The 25,609-nt window shown below is 43.3% G+C and overlaps 1 protein-coding gene across 1 annotated transcript; it reads left to right on the forward strand.

The window, feature by feature from the left end:
- Positions 1-19,262: 19,262 nt before the first annotated feature.
- Positions 19,263-24,193, forward strand: LOC115798287 (uncharacterized). Its single transcript, XM_030755095.1, has 4 exons — positions 19,263-19,608; positions 23,180-23,281; positions 23,908-23,999; positions 24,095-24,193. The coding sequence occupies exons 1-4, from the start codon at positions 19,263-19,265 to the stop codon at positions 24,191-24,193; spliced, it is 639 nt and encodes a 212-aa protein (XP_030610955.1).
- The last annotated feature ends 1,416 nt before the right edge of the window (positions 24,194-25,609 follow it).

A 25,609-nucleotide genomic window follows, 5' to 3' on the forward strand; every position in this document is an offset into this window, starting at 1 on the left:
CTTCAGGGCTGTGTGGGTGTTTCTTGGTCACATTTGATCAAAAACTAATCAGAACTTTGATCACGCTTTCTGTAAACAGCCGCAAGTCATACAGTGTAAATGTTGATCCTCTGTAGAATGCCAATTTCCTGTTTTCAGATGTAACATTAAGCCCAGCCCCTCACCAACAAGCGCAAAGAGCTCAAGAAATCCCCTGATATGTTCTGTGTGGAACAGCCAGAACTGTCCTTGCTCATCTTTATGTGGTGATTCGAAAACATGACCAGGTGGCAAATCGGGAAAGACCTGCTGATGAAGGACATCATCGGATTCAGGGGAATTACAGTCGTGGTAAAAACAAAAAGCAAAAGAAAGGAAGCCGTCCTTCAGTTCCAACATTTTACATGTGAAGACAGTAAAAAAATAATAATGTAGTCTTTATCAGGTTTTAAAATTAGGCAAATGCAAACTAAGATGAGCAACAGCACATGACAAAATTGATCACAACTCCACCACTGTGCTGAGAGTTGGTATGAGGTGTGCTGTTCTGCTGGCCAAATATCTCCACGTTGGTCTTGTCTGTCCAGAAGTCTTTTGGTTTGTTCAAATGCAGTTTTACAGACCTGAGCCATGCTGCCATGTTCTTTTTAGACTAGAAGAAGCTTTCTGCTGGAATCCCATCCAAACAAACCTTACTAGTTTGGTCTTTTTCCAGTTGTACTGAATGTGAACATTTAGCATGCTAACTAAAGCCTGTAGGGTCTGAGCTGGAGCTCTTGGGTGTTTTGCAGGTTCTCTGAGTATTGTACAGTTTCAGCTTGGGCTGAATTTACTGGGATATTCACTGATGGGAAGATTGTGGTATCATACACATACATGTTCCAGACTTCTGTTTTAATGGAGGTGCTCCTGAAGCACTTTTAATTAACAAGAGTGTTGATTTGGAAGGATCTACTTAATTGTTCACACACTGCTTTAGCAATTTGGCTTAGTTTGAGTGAGATAAATAATGACATGATGTAAAATGTGCTGTTGTTCATCTGAGCTTGTGTTTATCTGACTTTAATAGCTGCCAAGGACCTGATTATCTTTATGTTTCGACACACATCCCTGACACGGGTTGCTGTGGAGTGTTTACAGCTGACTGTGACGCATTGGTTGTGGGTTTGGATTGTTGCAGCATGCATAGCTCTGGTCAAGAATCAAGAATCAAGAATCAAGAATGCCTTTATTAGTCCCACAAATGGGGAAATTGCAGTTAACAGAACATCCATCCAAAACAAAAACATAACACAGACAGGGGGGGGACAGATGTCTGAGGTCATGCAACCGTTTCACAACGGCGCTACCTTTAGCAGAGAGACAGAAAGAGATACATTGGGATAGTTAGGTTCAAAAAAATCATCTCATACTGTGTTCATAAAGAACACCTTACGAGGTTCCAAAAACACCTCAGCAAAAAGCATATTGCACATATAAAGCCGGGATAGCAGTATGGTGGGTAGGGTCAGGGTCAGGAGGGGACGCAGACGGAGACGAGAGGGATGGGGGCATTGTGGAGCCCAGATGCCAGCTCTCAGGCAAACAGTTTGCTGATAGTGATGGAAGTTCATCAGCAGCCTTGGTACACCAGATCCAGCTTCACAAATCACAGAGAGGGCTGAGGGGGATAGCGGCCTTCACACATAGTTCTGGAGAGATATGATTGCCAGCCAAGGCCGGCTAGGGAGCCGAATTCTGATAATGCAGGTGTTGTTTTGGAACAGGCTGCTTGTTTTTTCAACAGCCTTCAGTCTCACTGGGAAACCATTCAATAAATCCAATAATCCAAATTCATTAGTTACCGTCCTCACTGAGCAGAACCGTACCTTATCTCCAGATCGAACCCCTCTCACCTGCTACTCCCCAAGTCTACGGCTCAGGTTCATCAGGCTTTGAGTCTGAGTCTGTACCATTCTGGTCAGCCCATCCACCTGGGTCGGCAGCCTCTGCAGATGTCGAACTGCCGTCCAGGTTTTCTTGATTTCACGGTAAATCAGGTATCCTCCAAGCCCAAACAGAAAAGATACCGCTACCAGATAGCCAAATATGTAAGCGTCTTCCACGTCTTCCACCTCTAGGGCCGAGAAGCACACAGGTCTCCACGAGCTCCAAGAGTCGATGACGTATCCAACCGGGTCTGTTCCACTCGGACACGCAGGCTCCCCTTTCCCAGATCTCATAGTGGAAAAAATTCGATCCATGGTCTTGAAGGCCCAGTTTGCCAAATCCATATTGCTCTCAATCTTATTCTTATTCGAACAGTGTGCAAGAGACGCTCTCACAGCAAGCAGCAAGCAGGAAAGATAGGGAGGGCAGGGAGAGAGATAGAATGCGACCGTCCCCGTCAGAGGCTGGAGCAAGAAAGTTCCTGTTTCTGCAGCAAGCTGCAACCACAGATTTATCATCGCTGTGTATCAACGTGAAACCACCATGACCAGAATAATGATGGTGCATTTTTATTGGTTGGCTTCACATGTTTTTAACAAAAGAGCATGCGTGAAGGTTTCAGGGTCTTCGGTGCACATAGTAGATCGCAGGTCAAGCTTTCTGAGTCTGTGTTGGTTATTTCTTTACTAAAGATGACCGATGACACTGATTTACATTTTAGGCTGTTTTTTGTTTACCTGCTCTCAGGCAAAGTCTACTCAAACAGGAGTCATGTGAATAATGTTACATGATCATTTTCAAGCCACCACAAACATGTGGTTTATGGAATATGATCCTGGACATTAAAATAAAATCAGTATTGAAAATGAGCTCAACCTTGAACGTGTGCAGCAGTAAGACTGATCCATGTCATGCTGGTGGGGAACATTTTGCTGCAGAATAATTTTTTTAAATCTTGTTTTTTTCACTTTTGATACTCATGCACAATTTTCCAATAATGCAGTTTTATGTGTGGTGAGGTATCTATGGTGTTTTATTGCTTCTTTTCACAAAGTAATGGTTTGAAAAATTCCTCCACTGCTCACCATTGTCAGCTAATAGTAAATACCTTTTATTATTATTGTACATATTTAACTATAGAAGTAATAATATTTTGCATTGCTTCAGCCAGGATGAATCATAGAGAGGTGAAGACTTCCATGTAGAGTTCAGATGTACACAAATCCAGTTTATCTGGTTAAATTGTCCAGGTGAGTTCAGCACATCTAGTGCAGAGTGTTTTTGTGTGGAGGTGTTTTCTTGATGTCGGTTGTAGTCTGGGGATTTCCCCTGAAGAACTTGATGAACTTTTCAGTGCAGAGTTTATGTGAGAGAGTCAAGTCAGTCAGATGGAGAACTTTATTAAATACTCAAAGGGATCCAAAAGAGAGATAAAAGACGATGAGATTAGGAAGTAAATTAGGGAGTAAATATATATATATATATATATAGGCACTTGTGGTCTGTCTGGGGGTCAGCACTTTTATATTTATATGTATTTGTACATTCTCTGTGAGCAGCTAAAACACTAGTTCTGATTTCCTCATTCTGCATAACTGAACACATGAAGCAGAAATTCCTGAAAATGTGACTAGTTTTAGACTCACAGACCTGACGCCATCTTTAAACCAGGGCGGTTTCTTAGACTTCTAGACAGTTCCAGTAGTTGTTGCACCATAGATTAAAAAAAGAAACAGAAACTGAAACAGAGAACATGGGTATAAACAATATATGTAAACTGCCAAATACCATCAGCATTTGCAACATAAATACACAAAATACAGTATATTGCTGCTCATCTGCCTTTAAATGCATATGAACTTGAGTGACATCCCATTCCTAATCCATAGGGTTTAATATGTCAGACCACCCTTTGCAGCTATAATAGCTTCAACTCTCCACTCTAATTCATCCCTAAGGTGTTCTAACGGGATGAGGTCCAGTTCTTCCACACCAGACTCTCTCATCCATGTCTTTATGGAGCTGCTGTGTACACTGGTGGCATCAGTGGAGTCACTACACCTTCACACTCAAATCAGCACTGATCACAAACAGCACATTTCTCTGTTCCCACAAAGTTGGGAGCATGAAATTGTCCAGATGTTCTTGGTATTTCTTGGTATTAAGAGTTCCTTTAACTGGAACTAAGGGAGGGGAGGTCTGTAGCAATTGGCTGCAGAAAGTCGGTGACCTCTGTGCAATATACACAGGCTGACCCCACTGTGTGATTTTACGTGGTCTCCCACTTCATGGCTGAATTGCTGCCATTCCCAGTCATCTCCACTTTGGTTTAATTCCAGTAACAGCTGACTGTGGAATATTTAATAGTGACCACATTCGATAACTGGACTTGTTGCACAGGTATCATCCTATCACGGTACCACGCTGGAGTTCACTGAGCTCCTGAGAGCGACCCATTCTTTCACTGATGTTGGTAGAAGCAGTCTGCATGCCTAGATGGTTGGTTTATACAGCTGTGGACATGGAAGTGACTGGAACACCTGGATTCAGTGATTTGGATGGTGAGTGAATACTTTTAGCAGTATAGTGTCTAAAATATCCTCAACTCATAGCTGGGCGTCCTGTCAGTGCTCTTCTGCCCAAACTGCATTCATGGTGTTCTTCAGCATCTGCCCTGATTCACCCAGTTAGGATGTTATTTTTTAGGAAACTGTCACTCAGAACTCCTCATTTGTTAATGAGCAGTGCTGTTGGTGTGTTTGCAAACAGGTTTTATTTCCAGAACGTGACTGAGTCATTTTTAGTGCCTAAATCTTAAACCCCAAACAGGACGTCAGTCTCCTGGTAGAAAAACCTGCAACTTATGCCTAATGAGGACTTCTTAGTCCTCTGAAATGGGACTGTTTTCAGTTTTTCAGCTGCATATATTGCTGCCAGCGCATGAGAGTGCTGAGGCCAATGAATATTTGTGTATTATGGAGGGATGCAGAAGGAAAACACAGCATTATATTACAATCCAGGATGATTCTGTAAGTTTAGTACTGCACTACTGATGTTGATTTGCTTTTTTAATGAGCCTTATTTCAGTTCCTGCATGTACCCTCACGTCTGCTGTCAACTGGTTCCTTTTGAGGAGGAGGTGTTCATCGTGTGCTGAGCAGCAGTTTCTCAGGTTGACTTGCAGCTGCTCTGTAGGAGGGGGGTGTTTGATGCTGGCTGTGCTGTGGTCAGGCGGTGGGAGGAACAACTTCATCTCTGGATAAACAAAAATCAGCAACAACTCAGTAAACTTTGCACGCCCTCATGCTATCTCAGAGTCATGATTCCTTTTAGATTTAACTGGCGATGAACATCATCATCGAGTTCAACAACAGTGTTGGTGTTTTACTTGGAACATGAGACGTAGCTACTGTATTACAATGAACTGATGGTAGGTGCGTGCATGTGTGTGAGCGTGTGTGTGCAGCAGTATTTCACAGATGTTTGCACAGCCTGTCTGACTCACTGCTGCTTAATCTGTTATTGACAGACTTCAGCAGAGGCTTCAGCAGCTTTAGGGAAGTCTTTGCAACCACAGAGAAGTTCACATTTCCAAAAAAAAAAAAGAAAAAGCATCTGACAGAGAACTGTGTGACTTAACAAGAAGCACTCTAAAACCACATCCTCTTTCACCCTCGGCCCTGAAGGCGGCGTAGGTACAGACAGTGTCTGATGAAGATCATTTTGAAGCACTAAGCTCATTTCATCCTCATTTTTATGGTGTATTCAGTCAGTCTTGGCTGAATGCAGTCTATCATCGGTGAAAGTGGCTGAAAACGTAAAGCCAAAGAACGATTTTCGGTTTGTGTTTTCACGTGTGAATCAGCAGATTTCTGATGTCGTCATCGTCATGAGGCGAGAGGACTCATGTCTGCTGTTTGACCCAGAGGTCAGAGATGTCAACATGAAAGTGAATCATGCTAAATGCTCAGAAGGAGGCTTTGTTTAGCTGCACAGCTGTGCTGCGGTCACACAGACACACTGCCGTATGTTATCTAACTGAAGGCACATTTACTGGACATTCGTTCCCCAGTCACTTGTTTTCGTGCACTTCAGCCTTTAAGCCCCTCCTTAATTAACAAGGTTAAACTGGAATATATGATGGCTTTTCTGATGAGGTTCTCTAAAAACAGCATTACTTTCTTTTAACTAAAAACCAAGACTTAAACCGATCTATGCAGCAAATGCACATCCATCTCTCTGCTGTGAACATGGGACACATTACCATACAATCAAAGAGATCCAAAACTGCCCATAAAAATTCATAGCATATTCCCCTCAGGCTCCACCACCAGCCCTTCTTCCCAAATTTAGGAGTCTATGACTTCATCTTTGTCTTCTATTCCCCAAAATCTGATTCTATTTGAAGGGTTTGCTGTTCTGACACAGTGGAGGAGATCCAGCAAACACTGGAGCAGTGTTTGTTCCCTGAGTCCAAACAGTCAGAAGAAGACTTCATCAGAGAGGTGTGTCCCTGCACCTCGGAGGGGTTAAAGGTTTAAATTAGCCCACTTCTCCCAAAAGGCTCAGAGGATCCTTGATTAATAATACATAACATAATATGTATGTCTGAGAATAGTTACACACAGAACAATGAAGACTGCTGCACAGGCAAACTACACCTGTGGATAATTATTCAACAAAACGTTGTCTTTTTACTGCATCTGACTTCAGAAACCTAGGATGGTTTCCCTGATGGGGCCGTGGGTCTCTAATATTAGCCTGACCCAGGGTTATTATAGTTAACGAAAACGAACGAAATAACGAAAACTGAAATTGAAAAAACATTGTCGTTAACTGAAATAAATAAAAACTATAATTAAAAGGAAAAAACGATAACTAATTAAAACTGAATTGTGAGTTTCAGTGGCGGTTTCTGATATGGGCGACATGGGCAGCCGCCCAGGGCGGCATTTCATCTAGGGCGGCATGACCGCCCCCCTCCCCCCAACGCATTGCGATCGCCGCAGCAGCGCCTACCGCACTGCTCCACTTGTGGGGTAATGGGCGCCTTCTGCCTGCTGTGTATTGCATGTAGCTTTCTGCAATGGTCAGACAGGTTGTAACAGAAGGAAAGGGGCAGGCGGGGATTCTCTGTCTCGCTGTCACTGCTTCACTCGATCGTCACACACACAGCGCTGCCCCGCCCCCTTCTCCTCTCAGCCTGGGGTGCGAGTCGAGTGAAGCAGTGATGGCGTGAGAGTGAGACTGTCAGCCGGGTTCATTCATTCATGCCTGTACAGTTTGGGCCTGGTTACAGCCAACAGTAACCGCTGAATTATAAATAAAGGCGACTTTTGCTGGCAGTCTCTCGCCAAACCTTTCATCCTCACGGACACTGCCATATCAAGATTAACGCGAAGTGTATGTCCTAATATTGAAAAGTTTTGCGAGATCTCGCAAAAGTAACTCAGGATCTCGCAAAACTTTTGCGAGATATGCAAAACTGACTCTTTTTTTTTTTTTTTCCTCCCATGTTCCACAGAATGAATCTGTGCGTCTAATAAAATTAGATGCACACAACTGATAGAGCACAAAGTCCATTTCATCTATAATACTGTAAATATGGTCATTAAATCACAGTATTTGTGTGAACCCGAATCCTTATAAAAAAAATAACACAAATACAAATCTAGACAGTTTGGACAAATGTTGGTGGATGGCGCAGTGTTGCCAGATTGGGCAGCTTGTGAACACATTGGGGTGGAATATTATATAGATATTTCTATATAATTATAAAATTATATAGATATATAATTTTACAATAAAAACTTCCTAAAAACCTACCAAATATGGTGAAAAGCAGCCAAAATTTTAACAAGTTACCCAAAGCTTGTATATTTAAATATATATCACACCTGGTGCTATTAACATGAGTTTCAGTGGAGGTTTTGTTGTGTTGGGCTGGCAACTGTCAGTCAGATCTGACAACCCTGGGGATGGGCGGTGGTGGTGGCGAATTGTGGCAGATGGAAAGGAAAAGGTCAAAGCCATCAGGTGCACAGTTTAGGAAAAAGAGAAAAGAAGAAGAGGAGAAACAAGCAAAGATAAAGGTAAGCAGAAGCTGTGTAATATTTCAGTTTCTTCCATGTTTTTTCAAATAAAAATTTAAAAGAAATTCTGAGTGTGCCTGTGATGGTGGGGGGACCTTCTGTTAAAGCCTGTCTGTCAGACCATGGCAGAAAGCTACATACACCACACAGCAGTCGCTCATTAACCCCCCAAGTGTAGTAGTGCGGCGATCGCTATTGTGTGTGTGTGTGTGTGTGTGGGGGGGGGGGGGGCGGGGGGCGCCGGCGGGGATGCTCGCCCAGGGCGCCAAACAGGCTAGGACCGCCACTGGTGAGTTTACAAAACTAACTAAAACTAACTGAAATTATCGATAAGCTGACTTTCATTTACTTGTTTTTTTTTTTTTTTTTTAAGCCTTGTGGATTGATATGAAATCATTTTTTCCGCTCTCCGAGTTTAAGCTGGGAGCGCCACAGGACAACTGTGTGAGTGCACATGTGCGTGCGCTCACCGCGCTGGTCCGCAAAGTAATGGCTGCGGTCTGCCGAGAAAGCGGCAGAGTCCCGTATGGAGGTTCTTTGAGTACAAACACCTGCACACGACCACAAGGTAATTAACACTCACAATCCAGCTACACAAGCATAAATGCGGACATGAGGTCGGCAACTTCTGTAGGTTGTGTACAGAGGCCGCAAAGACCCTGCAAGTTTAATTAGCAGCATCTAACCAAGCTAGCTCCAAAACAGAAGCAGCTTCAGGTGGTGAGAACATCAGGATGCAGATGGATTTGAGCTTTGACTCCTTCAAAGAGTTTGTTTTTGTTTAACACCACATGTAGGCGTTATTAATCTGCTGCACTGATGCTGAAGTTTATTGTGGAGTTTATTGTAGAATTTATTGAGTTTGGGAGTTCATGTTTTTCTTTGTTTCTCCCTGTTGATGTTCATGTGTGTCCTTAATATTACACACATTTAGCATGTCTTGTGAACAGTTGGTTGTTGAATATATTTCTTTAAACGGTATCTTTTGTCAAGTTTTCATTACACAATAGTCACTTTTGCACCTTGAATCTTGCACCTGATTAGGTATGAAAATACTAAAACTAATACTGAAACTAAGTGAAACTAAGCATGAAACCAAAAATAAAAACTAATAAAAATGAGAAAATCCACTCTGAAAACTAATTAAAACTAACTGAATTAAAGAAAAAAAAGTAAAAACTAACTAAAACTAAACTATAATGTAAAATCCAAAACTATTATAACCCTGGCCTGACCAAAAACCAAGACTTTAACTGAACAGCATATTCAGATGGACATTATCAGCCTGCGTGAACATGGAGCACATTAGCACACAGCAGGTGAACAGAAGGTCCTTCAACCCAACAAAAGCCCTCCCACTGGTTCATGTTCCTCTGTGCACCTCTTCACAGCTGAGGGGCAGGACGTCCAGGTGAGGAAGAGTCTGTCTGACTCTGGACATACTCTCCTGAATATTAATATTTATGCACCTATGTTTTCAGTGTGGGCCTCAGACTCAACTTCAAGTGAAGGATCATCACTGTTGATGAGAGCTGTGACTCAGGGACCAATCAGCAGCTTTCTGTCCAAGCCTGAAGGCAGCAAGTGAGGTCAGGAGTTTGACCAGGAACCCTTCACTTCATGCCCCAGGGTCACACCATCAAACCCAGGGGGTTTAACCACACCACCAGCCCTGCTTCTAGTTGAAGGCTTGCTGTTTGGGCACAGTGGAGGTGATCCATCAAAGCGGTTGAAGGAGGATTTCTAAACATATCCACAGAGTTGGGGGCGGAGCATCGCTGCAGAAGATGACCACCCTCCACCAACTGCAACCTCACTAGTTCTGAGAGCTGAAGAAGCCTTTGGGTGAGAGGTGAAAGGTCTTCAAGCTGCAGAGACTATGAAGCAGCACAGCTCCTGTTTAAAGACTTCACTGGTCTTAGACCTGCACCTGTGTGAGACCTGCTCCATCCATACACCTTCTCAAGATCATCACAGTCTGTTTGTCTTCTTTTTTTGCTTCCAGCAGTTATTCCTGGTTGCTTTCCTGATGTTCATGTTCATGTTCTCAGGCCTTAAATGAAGCTGTTTGAATTCTGCTCATGGTTAGAGTTCAGATTTAAGTCCTTGACTTTTCAGTTTATTTCCTGCCTGCTGTTGTCAGGTCTTACTCCGTGTGACAGGTGTTGAATGATCCACCTTACTGTCTCAGGTGCTGCTTTTAGTTTGACTTCTCTGTGTCTCCCTTTATCAGGTCATCTGTGCTCCCAGTTTAGTTTTCCCTGTTTTTTATGCTTCCTTGGATTCAGCAGTTGATTTGACCTGAATAAAAGTTGTTTGTTGTAGATCAGGTTTGGGCCCAGAAGAATGCATGTGGGTCCTTTTCTGCACACCATCACTCCATCACGCTGTCCTTTCACCAGTGAATGATGTTCATCGAAATGCATCATCTATGGCTGTTTTAAATCTAAGCTACATGCATCTGTTTGGTGAAGCTTTGGAGGCTGCTGATCTGTGGGCCTGGGGTTAGATTAGAGGTTGTTGTGGTGTTATTTGAATGTGTGCAGCATGAATTTCCACAAACCCTTTTTTAATTTAAACTATTCATTATTTTACTGTAGTGCACGTTGGTGTTAAATGTGCTAAAGGCTGTAGTAGATGTGGTAATAACCAGGGTTATATCATTTAACAGGCCTGCTTTGACTGTAGAAATGTTGGAGTTTTCCTGCAGTAACAGAGTGGAGACTCAAGATGGAGCCACCTGATGAGCTCAAACATGTTTATCTGATGATGACATCAGCCCTGGTGCTTAATTATTATGAATGTACATCTATATCACTGCTGTTGTTACTTCTTCCAAAAGATACACTACCCTGTACTATCCTTTTCTGCCATTAGAGTCAGTACTTCCTCTGCTGGTGTTTTATTAAAGGTACCTCATGTGCAACTATGTTGCTGTTAAAGTTGCTGTTGCTTGTTTGTGTGTTTACTCCAACAGTACCCTCAGTGAATGTTGATCATTCAGGAGTAAAGACCTAAAAATGAGTGAAGAGCACTGAGGCAGATTCCTGCTGCAGGCTTCAGGCTGGAGGTGAAGGAGCTTCACTTCCTGTGAGAGTTACTTGGTATTTGTGGTTTGTCATCAGACGCTGCACACGACGTGATCACCTCTGAAACAGGAAGTGCAGATCACATCTGTGTCAGAGCCATCAGAGAGGAGCTGCTGTCAGACCACTCTGATCATGGTTCTCCTGTGGATGATCCTGCTGGAGGTTCTGCTCTGTGCAGAGGCCGAGAACGTGACCGAGGTCAGAGGGCAGCTGGGGGCAGAGGTCACTCTAACCTGCCCCAGTGGGAGTTCAGACACACACTGGTACATAGAGATCTACAGTCAGCTCAGAGCAGCTATCGGTCGCAGTTTCTCTTCAGTCCCTTCCTACTACTCTCCTGATTTAGAGACCAAGTTTTCAATCGTGGGAAACAGCCTGATGATTAAGAACCTGACAGCAGAGGACTGCAGGCTTTACTACTGTGGCATCAAGAGAGACGGCAGCATTCAGTTTGTGGAAACTTTCCGCCTCGTCTCAGGTAACGACAACGTTTTTTGGACTGACTTTAGTGGAGGTTAGGGTGTCAGGGGGCCGAGCTGTTAGTTAAATGCGTCAGTTCATGTGAGGCAGTGAGCTTTGTGGCTGACAGCAGTTTTCTTCTCACCTCTGATGCAGCTCTGAGAAATGCTCTTTACTCTGTGTTTGAGGTGCAAGACAAAGACTGGGCGTAGATAAGTGTGAGACCAGATGTTTGTCTGGGTCTGCATCTAATTTACTAGGTTTATAAAGAAATGTGTATGAAACCTGTGTCTAACCCTCATCCTGCTGCTATAACAACATCTTCTGAATCTTCTCGGAGGTTAAAATAAAATGATGCTGTGTGTAAATATTCACAGCACTTGGCCACTCTTTGAGGCTTCAGAGGAACCAGTCTGATAAAATGCTCTTTAGAGCTGTCAGTCTCAAAAAGCCTCAGATTGTGTTCATAAATCTTCAATCTGTGTCTCTTTTCTCTTTCCAGATGTTACTCCAAACGCGTATCCTCAGGTCTCAGATCAGCAGAGTGACGCTGGAGTGCTGCAGAGTGCTGTCGTCTTCAGCTTACTGACCCTGAACGCTGCGCTCATTTTAGTGGTAACCTGTGAGTGTGTCTCTAAACCTTTATGGTCTGTCTGCTCTTCTGATAAAACCAGCATCTCTCCACATTAAGCAACCGCTAGATCATGTGACAGAGCGGCGGTGACGGCCTCGTCCTCATGAATGAAGCTTTTTGTCGAGTGAAACATGTTTGGATGCTCAAAACTTTCAGCATTTCACTAAATCTCACCTTTGATCATCCTGAGAAATCATAGCTAGATTATCAGCACCATCAGTCTGTCAGCAGCTGTGTGTGTGTGTGTGTGTGTGTGTGTGTGTGTGTGTGTGTGTGTGTGTGTGTGTGTGTGTGTGTGTGTGTGTGTGTGTGTGTGTGTGTGTGTGTGTGTGTGTGTGTGTGTGTGTGTGTGTGTGTGTGTGCGTGTGTGTGAGAGACTTTCATGAACTCACAATAAAATCCGTGTGGTATAAATGCAGCTCTCAGAATGACTGAGCGCTGATATTCAGCTGTGATGATTTGAAATAGGTGTCGAGTGCTGAGAAACGGAGCCTGGATCAACACCAGATGTTCATATTAAATTTGAAAGTTTAAACTAATAAGGTAAATGTATGAAATTTATTCCTGTGAGCCAAAAGTGCAGCGTGCATTTGCAACATGCCCACATACAGATGTTACAGCTCACAGCACCGGGTGCTGCCACTTTTAGAGGGTCTTAAAGGGGGAGGAGCTAAAAAACTGAACTAACGTGCTGCATGAATGCTCAGGATAAGCTCTTATATTAAGAATAATAAGGCCCAAGTTTTATATGTATTAATAACAATGAATTAAAGGAAGTAATAATGTAGCGTAGAGAGGAAGGAACTTTTATGTCTTTATCAGGTGTCACATTTTTGAGGAGGAGCAGATGACTCAACTTTTCTAAAAGTCTCAGATGTGCAGTTTTGGTCTTTTATTTAAAGTGTGATATGAGCTCATCTTTTAGTGTCTCACTTCCTGCAGCAGTTTGTTGTATCAGTTTGTGTTCAGAGCTGCAGCAGCTTCCAGTCAGAGCCTCTAACCTGAACTTTATTTACTGTCTATCAGCTGTTTCACCTGTGCTGCTGGTCTCCAGGTGTTGTGTCTCATCTTGAAAGGTGTCTCTGCTGGTGATCACACACAGAGGAGAAATGTGCTGTTTGTGATCAGTGCTGATTTGAGTGTGAAGCTGCAGTGACTCCCTGATGGTGTGTTGGCAGGTCTGAGTTGTGTCTCAGTGTCTCTGAAGAGGAGAATCAGCAGGTATCAGGCAAACCTCCCTCCAGCTGGGACCAGCCTGGAGGCTCCACAGGTAACTCAGAGAGCTCCAGGTGACCCTGCAGCTGCAGCTCGTTGTTCTCCTGCAGTCGTACTTTGTCTGTACTCAGTACTCGTGTTGTGTTTCAGGACAAGGAGATCCGGCTCCCTCCTCCACCTGCTGCTCCACCTGCAGAGTGTGTTTACTACATCGCTCAGCTACCTCTCTGGACACTGCCTCAAAAATGACGGACACACCTGGACAGGTGGATGATACCTGCTGGATTCACATTTGACAACTTTTAGCCAAACCTGCTCTGAGGTGGTTTGAAATCTGACGGGAATAAACCAGAACTCACAAATATGTGTTTATTTTTATTTGTGTTTATTTTTATTTGTGTTTATTTTTATTTGTGTTTATCTTTATTTGTGTTTGGTTTTATTTGTGTTTATTTTTTATTTGTGTTTGTTTTTTGTGTTTATTTTTATTTGTGTTTATTTTTATTTGTGTTTATCTTTATTTGTGTTTGTTTTTATTTGTGTTTGTTTTTATTTGTGTTTAGCTTTATTTGTCAGTGCAGTTTATCACAGCATCAACGTTACAATAAAATGTGTTTGATTGTAGCAAAAATTAGCAAAATATTAAAAAAAAAAACCTGAAAATAAACAATAAAAGTTTAAAATAAACAGAAATAAAATAAAGCCAAAAATGGATAAACATTTTGCCTGATGTGCAGCATTGTTGTGAAAACGTGATCCCTGTAAGCAGCAGTGCTGCTGACAGCTTCACTGACAGCTCACTGTACTGCAGTCAGCAGCAGTGTGTCTGCAACAAACTGGACTACAGTGAGACCAGAAACAGTGCATTCTGATTGGTCAGGTGTTGTAGTAAAGCGGTAGTAAAAACTGTTCTAGGATCTGTGCAGCCCAGCTCCTGTGAATAGCAGGTGTGCTGATAGCTGATCCTTGATAACGCTGTGAGCCTTACACACACTGATGGTGGTGGACGTCCTCGATGGCAGGAAGGCTCTCTGCCACCTCCACCACACCCAACGCTAATGCAGCCCATCAGGAAGTGGAGCCTTTCTGACCACAATGGCTGCACGACGAGCCCACGAGAGATCCTCAGTAGTGTTCACACCGGGCAACATGAAACTACACATCCATTCATCCTTAACACCACTGATCAGTGTTCCCCGCCTTGTTGTTTCCTGTAGTCCACTATCTCCTCTCTTGGTCTGCTGATGTTGAGGTTTTTCTCCTGGCCGCAGTTATTTAGCGCCCTCCTGTCCTCAGATCATGTCGTCAGTGATCAGGTCCACGGTGGTCATGTTATCTCCAAAGATAATGATGATTTTTCATTTTTCCACGTGGACGAGGCCACGGAGATGTTTTGTCCACAGCTCTGTTCCTTCTGAAACAGCCACCCAATCATTTAGACACGACACCAGTGGATTCTGCGGGATAGGAATGATGATGGGGGGCTTGAAGGAAGCAGGAGTGGGAGGTGGGCAGAATACTATGTTTTTCTTTTTTATAGTCAGTACAGCAGTGCAGTCTGCTCCATAAGCTTTTGTGGTCCAAACTGTGGTATCTGGACTCCGCTTGTCCTTGTGGTCCCTGTTGGTCTTCATGATGAAGGTGTATCTGGTGTTGTAAGCGTCTAAATTCCCTACATTAAAGGCAGAGGTCTGTGCTTTTAGCTTAGCTCAGCATTTACCCAGGGTCTCTGGTTTGGGTATGTGTGGACACATTGGCAGTGCACTGGCTTCTCTAACTTATTACAGAGTCTGTAAATCCACCAGCTGTGTTCTCAGACAGCTGCTAATGAGTCGTATCAAAAGAGTCCTGTAACTCCTCCCCAGCTTCACGGCCCCATTTCTAAAGGCTTTCCTCTAATATGTGACTCCAGCATGTCATCTTTATTTGTGTGCGTCTGTTTCTCAGTTTTGTTACTGTGTGAAAAACATGAATGCATTGATTTACATACAAACATCAAATGTTCAAAGAGAGAAACATGATTGTTTTCTGAAGAACTTCTCATTTTGAGTCAGTTACATCAAGAGGTTTAAAACAGGTTATGATGATGTAACAAACTATTGAGGTCAGAGAGTGACAGGATGAGATACAGAAACCAGTTTCTCAGAGAGTTTAACAACAGGAGGGGATTTCCTGCTCTTTGAAAGGAGGAAAAACATCAACAAAGAATCAGTGGCCTCCATCATCGAAGTCTAAATCCTGACAAAGATTCAGGCAGTCCAGAGAAACCTGCACACACTGAAACAGCAACGCTGTGACTGTCAGACTGCTCCTCCTTCCTTTCTTCTCACAGTCAGTGTGTTTCTGTTTGAATTAGCAACATGTGCTTTAAAGTGTTTCTCTGCAGCTGTGTTAACACACACCTGAACAGACCTGCAACCTGCCACAACCTCTGCTGTCATAGAGGCTGCAAGTCTGCAGCAGGCTGTGACCACAGCTTTATCATCACTGTATACACAAACAACAACAACTAATAGAATAACAATGGTGTATTTTTATCAGCTTGTTTATCAATATTAGATAAACAGATTAAACACAACCTGATGTGTGTGACGTGTGTTTTGGTGAGGTCGATCGTAGTCGAGGAATCCCCTGAAGAACGTGTTGAACTCAAATAGAAACGTTGTGAACAAAGAGGCGCTCTGACAGAGTTCATCAGGAGCTGAGAGGCTCCAAAGATCAGATACAGAGAAGGGACCAAAACCAACACGAGCCTTCACGTCACACTTCTGTGCAGCTGGTGAATCCCTGAGCAGCAGCTTTTCGTGCATTTGGTGATGAACTCCATCAGGTCAAACACCAGCAGAGGTCACTGGAGCTGTGTGGAGCTTACTCCATCAAGTTCATAAAGGGCACTGATACCTCAGTGTAACACTAGTTAACACTGCCTGGACTCAGGAGGCAGACTGGGAGGAAAATAAAATGTAAAATAAGAGTTCACCGGGAAACTGAAGCTGCTCATGGAGGAGTTTCTCAGCAGGAACAAACTGGAGCTGTTGAGCAGATGATGAACTGATTTTATTTTGACTCATTTCATTAAATATGGCAGTTTGAAACTGGGGCAGATGGATGCTTCCTGCTGTTCTCCTGATTTTGAAACTAAATTTTCAGTCCTGGGAAACAGACGCGTGGCAGCAGAGGACTGCAGGCTTCACCTCTGTGGGTGCTTTTCACCCCGTTTCACACACGTGTCATAAAAGCTGTGATGTTTCTGGTAACTGCAACGATCATCTGATGAAGAGCGTCAGAGCAGGAAATACAGTTTCCATGTGGTCATTAAACAGGAAAGTGTCTGGAAGTGATCAACTGTAAAGTAAATTAGAAATCTCCATCCTCTGAGTGAGAGCAGCAGCTCCTCATCAGCTGCCTTCATCCTCTCTCACTGCCTCAGGCTTTTATTTATGGGCTCAGCATCATTGGATCGAACAGCTGCTGCTGCACAGCCACATTCAGCTCTGCTGTCTGTGGGCCCTTCCACAGGTTCTGTCCCACCCGCCAATCTGAACATAATCCAGACACTAATAATAACACGTGCTAAATAGAACAGAATAGGTTATAAATCAAAATTTTAAACAAATCTATTTAACCCAATAAAAACAAAAACAGCAGCTCGTTACTGAAACCTGTTCATCCTGAAAAGAAACAGTAACCTGAGAGGACGTGACTCACAGGGTCAGTCAAAGGTCCTGTAGATATATTTCATATTTTCCACTCTTTGATTACACTGAGTGACTGTAAGCAGCGCAGCCTGTGACCCAGAGGCTCATTCACTTCAGAGTTTCCTGCTTTATTTACAGAGCTACATTTACCCTCCACTTTCACAGGTAATTATGTTCCACAGTTGGTAACAGTTCTGAGAGAATAGAATAGAATAGAATAGAATAGAATAGAATAGAATAGAATAGAATAGAATCCCTTTATTGTCATTATACAGGATGTAGAGACTGGAGGGCCACTCCTGTTCAGTGCCCTGCTGTAGGAAGTCAAACTCTCTAAAATAAAAATATAATAATCTAAAAATATACATATAATACAAACATCAGATCTGCAACAGTTACCAGACATATAAAACACACATTACAGGCAAAACTTAAAATTATGAATGAAAATCATTCCTGTGTTTATTTGTGATGTTATGATCAAATGTAATGTATCCATGATGCTCTCATTTGTTACATCATTTTTAATGAAATAATCAGGGATAATTTTTCTCAGCTCATAAGTTTCGATTTGTTGCCTTTGTAATATTTTGAATTATTGTATGAATAATGCAGAAAAGATTATGAAGTTATTATAAGATTATAAAATTATAAAGAAATAAAGAAATTGTCCAAAATGAAAATAAATAAGTAGTTTAATGTAATCTCGGTCAAATTTTATCTGAGTCTGAACGAGTGTTCAGTGTGAACATCTTTGAGTTAATGCTGAAGAATTTGGTCATCAGTATTTTAAAAATCTACTTTTTTAGGCTCCACAGTATTGGTAACAGAGCTGGAGGAGCATCGCTGGACAGATTATTATTTCATGGTTTATTATTTTCTTATATATGCTACAGAAAAGCTCAACAGAGAATCCAAAGCTGTCAGTCTCTGGGATAAAGTGAGCTGATTCCTCTGGACCTTAAACTCATGAATCAATCACTGATCTCGGTTTGTTCACAGATTTTATGCTAGATTAAAAGTAATTTTCAGAGATTAAAGTCGTGTTGGTGAGACTCTCAGTGAGGTTGTTGGTCTGAAGGTCATTCAGTCGCTCTGTTATCAGCTGTGGGTTTTTTATCTCTGTGGCTGAAGAGGAAACATCAGAGAGCAGGTGGACGACCCTCCAGCTCTGACCAATGAGAGCGCAGAGACTCTGCAGAGGTAAACCAACCACTGCTGCAGTAACACTGATGTCACTGTGAGCGCTGCTCTGATCCAATGAGAGCTGCTCACACAGCAGTCAGGTGTACAGACAGTCTGAGCCAGTTTAAGGGTTAAAGTCTGCAGTATTAGTACTGACAGTAAACAAAGTACTCCGATTGTATGTGTGATCATAATGGTACTGCAAATGAAGGAGTAACTTGGTAATAGTTGTAGGCAGTAACAGCAGCCATCATGAGCAGGATTGTGGGTAGTTCAGTATTTTAACACCACTGACAATAATTAAAGGTATAGTTAGAGTTGTAGTAGTACTACCAGAGGGTTTTTACTGCTAACGCTGAGTAATATCTGTACTAGTACAGACTGTGGTAGTAAAAGTAGTCATTCTGATACTTATGAAGTAGTACGGTGTAATTACAGCAGTGACTTTCAGTGATTGTGTTTGTAATGAAGCCAGCAGAGAGGTGATTCCTGGTTTTGCACTAGAGGTTGTACTTCAGTACTGGATGTATTGCAGTACTGACTGGGTAAAGCTGGAGGTGCTGTGGTGTTTGAGGGGCTTAGATGTGCTTCATGTCCCTGACTGTGTGCTTTCACCTGAAGTTTGTTTCACTGGAATAAAATCTGAACTTGTTGGAATATTTGTCTGCAGTTCCTGTTAGAGACACAGGATGGCGCCACTTCATCAGCTCACACATGTTAAAGTTCAGCTGCTGTTACTTGTCAGTGAAAACGGATCATTCAGGAGTGAACGACTCCAAAATCAGTCTAAAAGCACTGAGTCAGATTCCTGCTGCAGGCTTCAGGCTGGTGGTGAAGGAGCTTCACTTCCTGTGAGAGTTACTTGGTATTTGTGGTTTGTCATCAGACGCTGCACACGACGTGATCACCTCTGAAACAGGAAGTGTAGATCACATCTGTGTCAGAGCCATCAGAGCTGAGCTGCTGTCAGACCACTCCGATCATGGTTCTCCTGTGGATGATCCTGCTGGAGGTTCTGCTCTGTGCAGAGGCCGAGAACGTGACCGAGGTCAGAGGGCAGCTGGGGGCAGAGGTCAATTTAAACTGCTCTGATCAGAGTTCAGACACACACTGGTACATAGAGATCTACAGTCAGCTCAGAGCAGCTATCGGTCGCAGTTTGTCTTCAGTCCCTTCCTACTACTCTCCTGATTTTGAGACCAAGTTTTCAATCCTGGGAAACAGCCTGATGATTAAGAACCTGACAGCAGAGGACTGCAGGCTTTACTACTGTGGCATCAAGAGAGACGGCAGCATTCAGTTTGTGGGAACTTTCCGCCTCGTCTCAGGTAACGACAAAGTTTCTTATTTAATCCTGAAAACTACAGAAGAAAGAGTGCCCCCCACCCCCACCCCACCCCATCACTCTCTGCCCATAAATAACTAATTGCTAACAATGTTATTCTTAGTTAATTAAAGTGTGTAACATCATTGAGCCCTTGTTCTGCATCCTGGAACTTCTCCAATGGGTACATGTTAGTGCAGAGGTGAAGCATGGGTACATGTTAGTGCAGAGGTGGAGCATGGGTACCTGTTAGTGCAGAGGTGAAGCATGGATACATGTTAGTGCAGAGGTGGAGCATGGATACATGTTAGTGCAGAGGTGGAGCATGGATACATGTTAGTGCAGAGGTGAAGCATGGATACATGTTAGTGCAGAGGTGGAGCATGGATACATGTTAGTGCAGAGGTGAAGCATGGATACATGTTAGTGCAGAGGTGGAGCATGGATACATGTTAGTGCAGAGGTGGAGCATGGATACATGTTAGTGCAGAGGTGGAGCATGGATACATGTTAGTGCAGAGGTGGAGCATGGATACATGTTAGTGCAGAGGTGAAGCATGGGTACATGTTAGTGCAGAGGTGGAGCATGGATACATGTTAGTGCAGAGGTGGAGCATGGATACATGTTAGTGCAGAGGTGAAGCATGGATACATGTTAGTGCAGAGGTGAAGCATGGATACATGTTAGTGCAGAGGTGGAGCATGGATACATGTTAGTGCAGAGGTGGAGCATGGATACATGTTAGTGCAGAGGTGGAGCATGGATACATGTTAGTGCAGAGGTGGAGCATGGATACATGTTAGTGCAGAGGTGGAGCATGGATACATGTTAGTGCAGAGGTGAAGCATGGGTACATGTTAGTGCAGAGGTGGAGCATGGATACATGTTAGTGCAGAGGTGGAGCATGGATACATGTTAGTGCAGAGGTGGAGCATGGATACATGTTAGTGCAGAGGTGAAGCATGGATACATGTTAGTGCAGAGGTGAAGCATGGATACATGTTAGTGCAGAGGTGGAGCATGGATACATGTTAGTGCAGAGGTGAAGCATGGATACATGTTAGTGCAGAGGTGAAGCATGGATACATGTTAGTGCAGAGGAGAAGCATGGATACATGTTAGTGCAGAGGTGGAGCATGGATACATGTTAGTGCAGAGGTGAAGCATGGATACATGTTAGTGCAGAGGTGAAGCATGGGTACATGTTAGTGCAGAGGTGGAGCATGGATACATGTTAGTGCAGAGGTGAAGCATGGATACATGTTAGTGCAGAGGTGAAGCATGGGTACATGTTAGTGCAGAGGTGGAGCATGGTTACATGTTAGTGCAGAGGTGAAGCATGGATACATGTTAGTGCAGAGGTGAAGCATGGGTACATGTTAGTGCAGAGGTGGAGCATGGATACATGTTAGTGCAGAGGTGGAGCATGGATACATGTTAGTGCAGAGGTGGAGCATGGGTACATGTTAGTGCAGAGGTGGAGCATGGATACATGTTAGTGCAGAGGTGAAGCATGGATACATGTTAGTGCAGACCTGCATCGTTGTGTTTAAACTCAAACAGCTCCCTGGCTGTGGTGTGGATGTGGTCTCAGAGGGCTCTGCTCTGAGTTAGTTGTGTGTATTTATGAAAGGCAGTGGTTAATGGCAGCTTCTGCTTTGGTGCATTGCTGGAAACCAAAGACTACACAAAACATTTTCCTGCTCTGAATGGCAACAAGCACTGTGGTGTGGTGGTTTGGCACTGCTGCCTCACAGCTAGAATGATCTCTAGAAGGAGTGGGTTTGATTCCACTCTCTCTGTGTACAGTTTGCATGTTCTCCCCATGTCTACATGGGTTCTCTCCAGGTACTCCAGTTTCCTCCTGCAGTCCAAAGACATCCAGTTACTAGGTTTAGGTTAATTGTTGATTCTAAATTTCTCATAGTTATGAATGGTGGTCTGTGTCTCTGTGTTGGGCTGGTGACCTGTACAGGGTGTACCCTGCCTCTCGCCTAATGTAATCTGGGATATTCTTCAGCTCCCCTACGACTCTGAACAGGATAAGTGGAAGAAAATGGATGGATGGATAGATAGATAAATTACAAAAAGGCCACAGCCACTGTTTCCTCCTCACTGTCACAGAGACACACTCAGAGTCTTTGGGCATTAAGAAATTTTCACCACAAGGCAAAAGGCAGGGTACACCCTGAGCAGGTCTCCAGCCTGTGGCAGGGCATTAAAGCAGTGGGTTCACCTAGAGAGGACTTTTTTTCTCCAGCATCGTCTGAAAGTGTGATAGGTTTTAGTTTAACCCTTTAACTGCCCGGTCTACTGTTTGGTAGAGAGCTATATGTTAAAAACAATCTAAGTAAAATGCAGGATTAAAAATATCACTGTTATTATGGAGCCAAATGAGTGAAAAGTGTAAATAATTTTTTTTCATGGCTGTTTTCTTGATGAGGTAGTGAAAGGTTAACCTGGTTTCATACAGGTGATTGTCGCCCACTGTTTGCTATTAATTGTGTCAACAACTGAATACGTAATGTCTCTCTGTGCGGGGGGGCAGGTTGTAATTTCATATCATGCAAAGCAAGCGCAGTTTCAGAAACTAGTAGGTGTTTTCTTTCACATGCGTTTTGGCCTCACAGCTCTTCTGCTATGATTCATATTATGGTTCGTCAAATACGTTGGTAGAGGTGGATGTGAACCTGACCCTAACCTCATGTGACATTAACAGGGTAATATAAATAAATACCAGTGAGATTAATCTTTGGTAAACGGCAGCTTCAGCTGATGTAATGTTCTGTGAGTGGAGCTGAATGTGAAGTTTTACCTCCATCAGATTCATTCAATCAATCAAACATATTTTATAAAACAGAACAGCTTCCAAAAACAGCTGGATGCTCCAAAATGTCGACAGTGAGGTTTTTAAGGGTTCAGTATTAAATGTCAGACCTAAGTGTGCTGACCAGAGACCAGCCAGTCAGTGACATTCATCGTAGCACCGACAGATGAGCTGACCTTCAGTGAAGGGAAGTGGGCGGGGCCTCAGTTAAAGCAGCATCAGCTTTGAGCATCCACAATTAGAGATTAGAGGTTTAACTACACAACCAAAGTGTGTGAGGTTGTTACTGACCAACAACGATCTGCAGCGATGCCTGTGAATCACTTTACATGAGATGAAGTGTGGACTCAGTGAAGGCCTCAGACGGCTGCATGCAAACACTCATGATTTCTGGACCTCAAGTTCCAAATACGACGATTTTCAGGATTCAGGGTTCCTCCGATTCTCCATCTGGAGGGAAACAGGCTTCAGGTGTCTGTGAGGAAACTCTCTGAGCAGCAGTTTTATCAGCGTCTGAGAGGCCGACACTGAAACTGAACGCAGCTTCTTACAATAACACGTGAAACAGAGTCCAACAATCACACACACTGTGAGTCCTCAGAGGAACCAGTCTGATAAAATGATCTAAACTTCACTCTCAGACTTTTCTTCACCTAATCAGCTCAAACTCCTCAGCTGTAACCTCAGACTCTGTTAGTTTCTTCATAAATCTTTCGTTTCTTTGTCAATCTGTGTCTCTGTTTACAGATGTCCCTCCACCCGCTGACCCTAGTAGAGGAGTGCTGCAGAGCGATCCTGCGGTCTTCACCTCTCTGAGCCTGAACGCTGTGCTTGTGTTAGTGGTGATCTGTGAGTCTGTCACGTTTTTAAACCTCTGTGGTCTCTCTGCTCTTCTGCTAACAGCACGTCTCCACTTCCTGCAACATTTCGGTCTATTTAGAGTGCTTAAATGTAACCACTGGATCATGTGACAGAGCAGTGTTTAAGGCCATCAGCTCATTAATGAATTTATTTTATTTTAGTTTTTATTTACTTAAAAAAATAGATTTTTGTGCCTTCAGTCACATTAATCTGCTCCTCCTGCTGTGTGGATGCTGGCATCTACAAAAAGTAAATTGCTCATGAACCCAGAATATTATTATTCTGATATTATATGAAATTATTCTCAAACTGAAGTGATGAGCTGCATAAATGTCCAGGATGAGCTAAAGAAGGATTCGTTTAAATTGTGAATGATGCAAAGCTCCACTAGAGTCCAAAAATCACATTTAGGGGAGGAGCAGCTGATTGGACGGTCTGAATGAATTCATGTCTACATGTAGCCTCTGTATTTATCCTGAGTGTGAGGGATCAGTTCTTTCAGTGTTTCACCTTCAGTGCAGTTTGTTTTGTTCAGACCTGCAGCAGCTTCCACTCAGAGCTTAAAGACTGAACTTTCTCTGGACTGCAGTGACTCCCTGATGGTGTGTTGGCAGGTCTGAGTTGTGTATCAGTGTCTCTGAAGAGGAGAATCAGCAGGTATCAGGCAAACCTCCCTCCAGCTGGGACCAGCCTGGAGGCTCCACAGGTAACTCAGAGAGCTCCAGGTGACCCTGCAGCTGCAGCTCGTTGTTCTCCTGCAGTCGTACTTTGTCTGTACTCAGTACTCGTGTTGTGTTTCAGTACGAGGAGATCCAGCTCCCCCCTCCACCTGCTGCTCTTGCTACAGAGAGTGTTTACTGCAAAGTTCAGCTTCTTCGCTCCACCCTGCATCAATGCTGACAGACACACCTGGACAGGTGGATGATACCTGCTGGATTCTGGTGGACAGAGGTCAGACTGATCACTGAGGACTTGCTGAAACTGTCAGGGTTCAGTTGGTGGACCAACAGGAATGTCTGTCAGACACAATCTGCTGTTTCTGAGATGGACTCAAGAATGTGACAACTTTTAGCCAAAGCTGCTTTAAGGTGGTTTAAGATTTAAGGCGGACAAACCAGAACTCAAAGCTGTAAATCAAAAACATTATGCAGTAACTGACATTAATAAAGGCTTAAATAAAACTGAAACTGATACAAAGACATCAAATGTTCAAATTGAGAAACTTTTCTGTTGTTTGCAGCAGACGACTTTGAGAATTGACAAAAAAATAATGCAGCTTATTCAGAAGTTCATTAAGATCTGTATCCACTCCTCTGTCTGCTTTCCCATTGCTGCAAACTCAATGCTGACATCATCGCTCTGGTCCAATCAGCTTTCTTTCTTCAAGCCAATCAGTCTCCACTCTGCACACTTTAAATCTTACCCTTCACTCTCCCTTGCAGACTCGGTCGTGCCACCCACCTCCTCCCTATCTCCACCTCACCCAAGTCACTCGATGCACCATCCAAGCCTCCACCCAGGGGTGCAGCTATATACTTTCTGAGGTGTATGCAGACAGGTTTTGGCGCCCCCCTCTTGTGCGGTGCCCCATGCATTGCATTTAGTGCATACCCCCTTTTTGTGCCACTGCCTCCACCTTTATCTTCACCACCACCACCAGTGTCTCCAGTCCAGAGTGCTTTACAAGTGGGAACACCCCCTGATATTTAAAGTGGTCTTCTTACTGGGATAATTAGCAGACTTTTATTGTATTTTTTTAGTATTGTTCAGGACGATGTAGACCCCATCAGTATGCGTGAGCATCACGGTTTGAATTTTTTAAATATAATTTTAGTGTTTTTGATACTTTTATTTTTCTTTTGTCCTGGTTTATGGATTTAATTGTTTCACTGTGAATAAATGATTTATTAAAACTAAACTGGGTCTCTGCCACCTTTGTGTCTTACACGCTCATTCTTTGCTGCTCTCTCCAATACTTTTTTGATAACATAGCTTTTAATTGTGTTTTTAAATTGAATGCACAAAGACAGCAGTACAGGTGAAGGAGGCTGTCCTCATGATGTTGTTGTTTGTTTACTGTTGTTGTTGTTTTGATGGGGGGTGTGGGGTGAACCCATCAGAACTGTAGGAGTGACTAAATGGTACATTATTAAGAATGACTGCACTGGCTGGCTCAGCTGCACCAGAAGCACCACAAAGACAGATTTGGTAACTTCAGGGTTAACTCTGGGTTTTCTGGTCTACTTCTCACCAGGGTAAACTGGCATTGTACCTTATGCTGCTTAACCAACCTGGTCCGGAGTAGGTTAGGTCCCA

The sequence above is a fragment of the Archocentrus centrarchus genome, chromosome 2 (assembly GCF_007364275.1).
Source record: "Archocentrus centrarchus isolate MPI-CPG fArcCen1 chromosome 2, fArcCen1, whole genome shotgun sequence".
Classification (NCBI taxonomy): domain Eukaryota; kingdom Metazoa; phylum Chordata; class Actinopteri; order Cichliformes; family Cichlidae; genus Archocentrus; species Archocentrus centrarchus.

Bases quoted from the DNA above. Each gene is read 5' to 3' on its own strand.
- LOC115798287 (XM_030755095.1), top strand. From the start codon at position 19,263: ATGGTTCTCCTGTGGATGATCCTGCTGGAGGTTCTGCTCTGTGCAGAG. The intron at 19,609-23,179 runs GTAACGACAAAG...CTCTGTTTACAG, and splicing joins AACTTTCCGCCTCGTCTCAG to ATGTCCCTCCACCCGCTGAC. The intron at 24,000-24,094 runs GTAACTCAGAGA...GTTGTGTTTCAG, and splicing joins CCAGCCTGGAGGCTCCACAG to TACGAGGAGATCCAGCTCCC.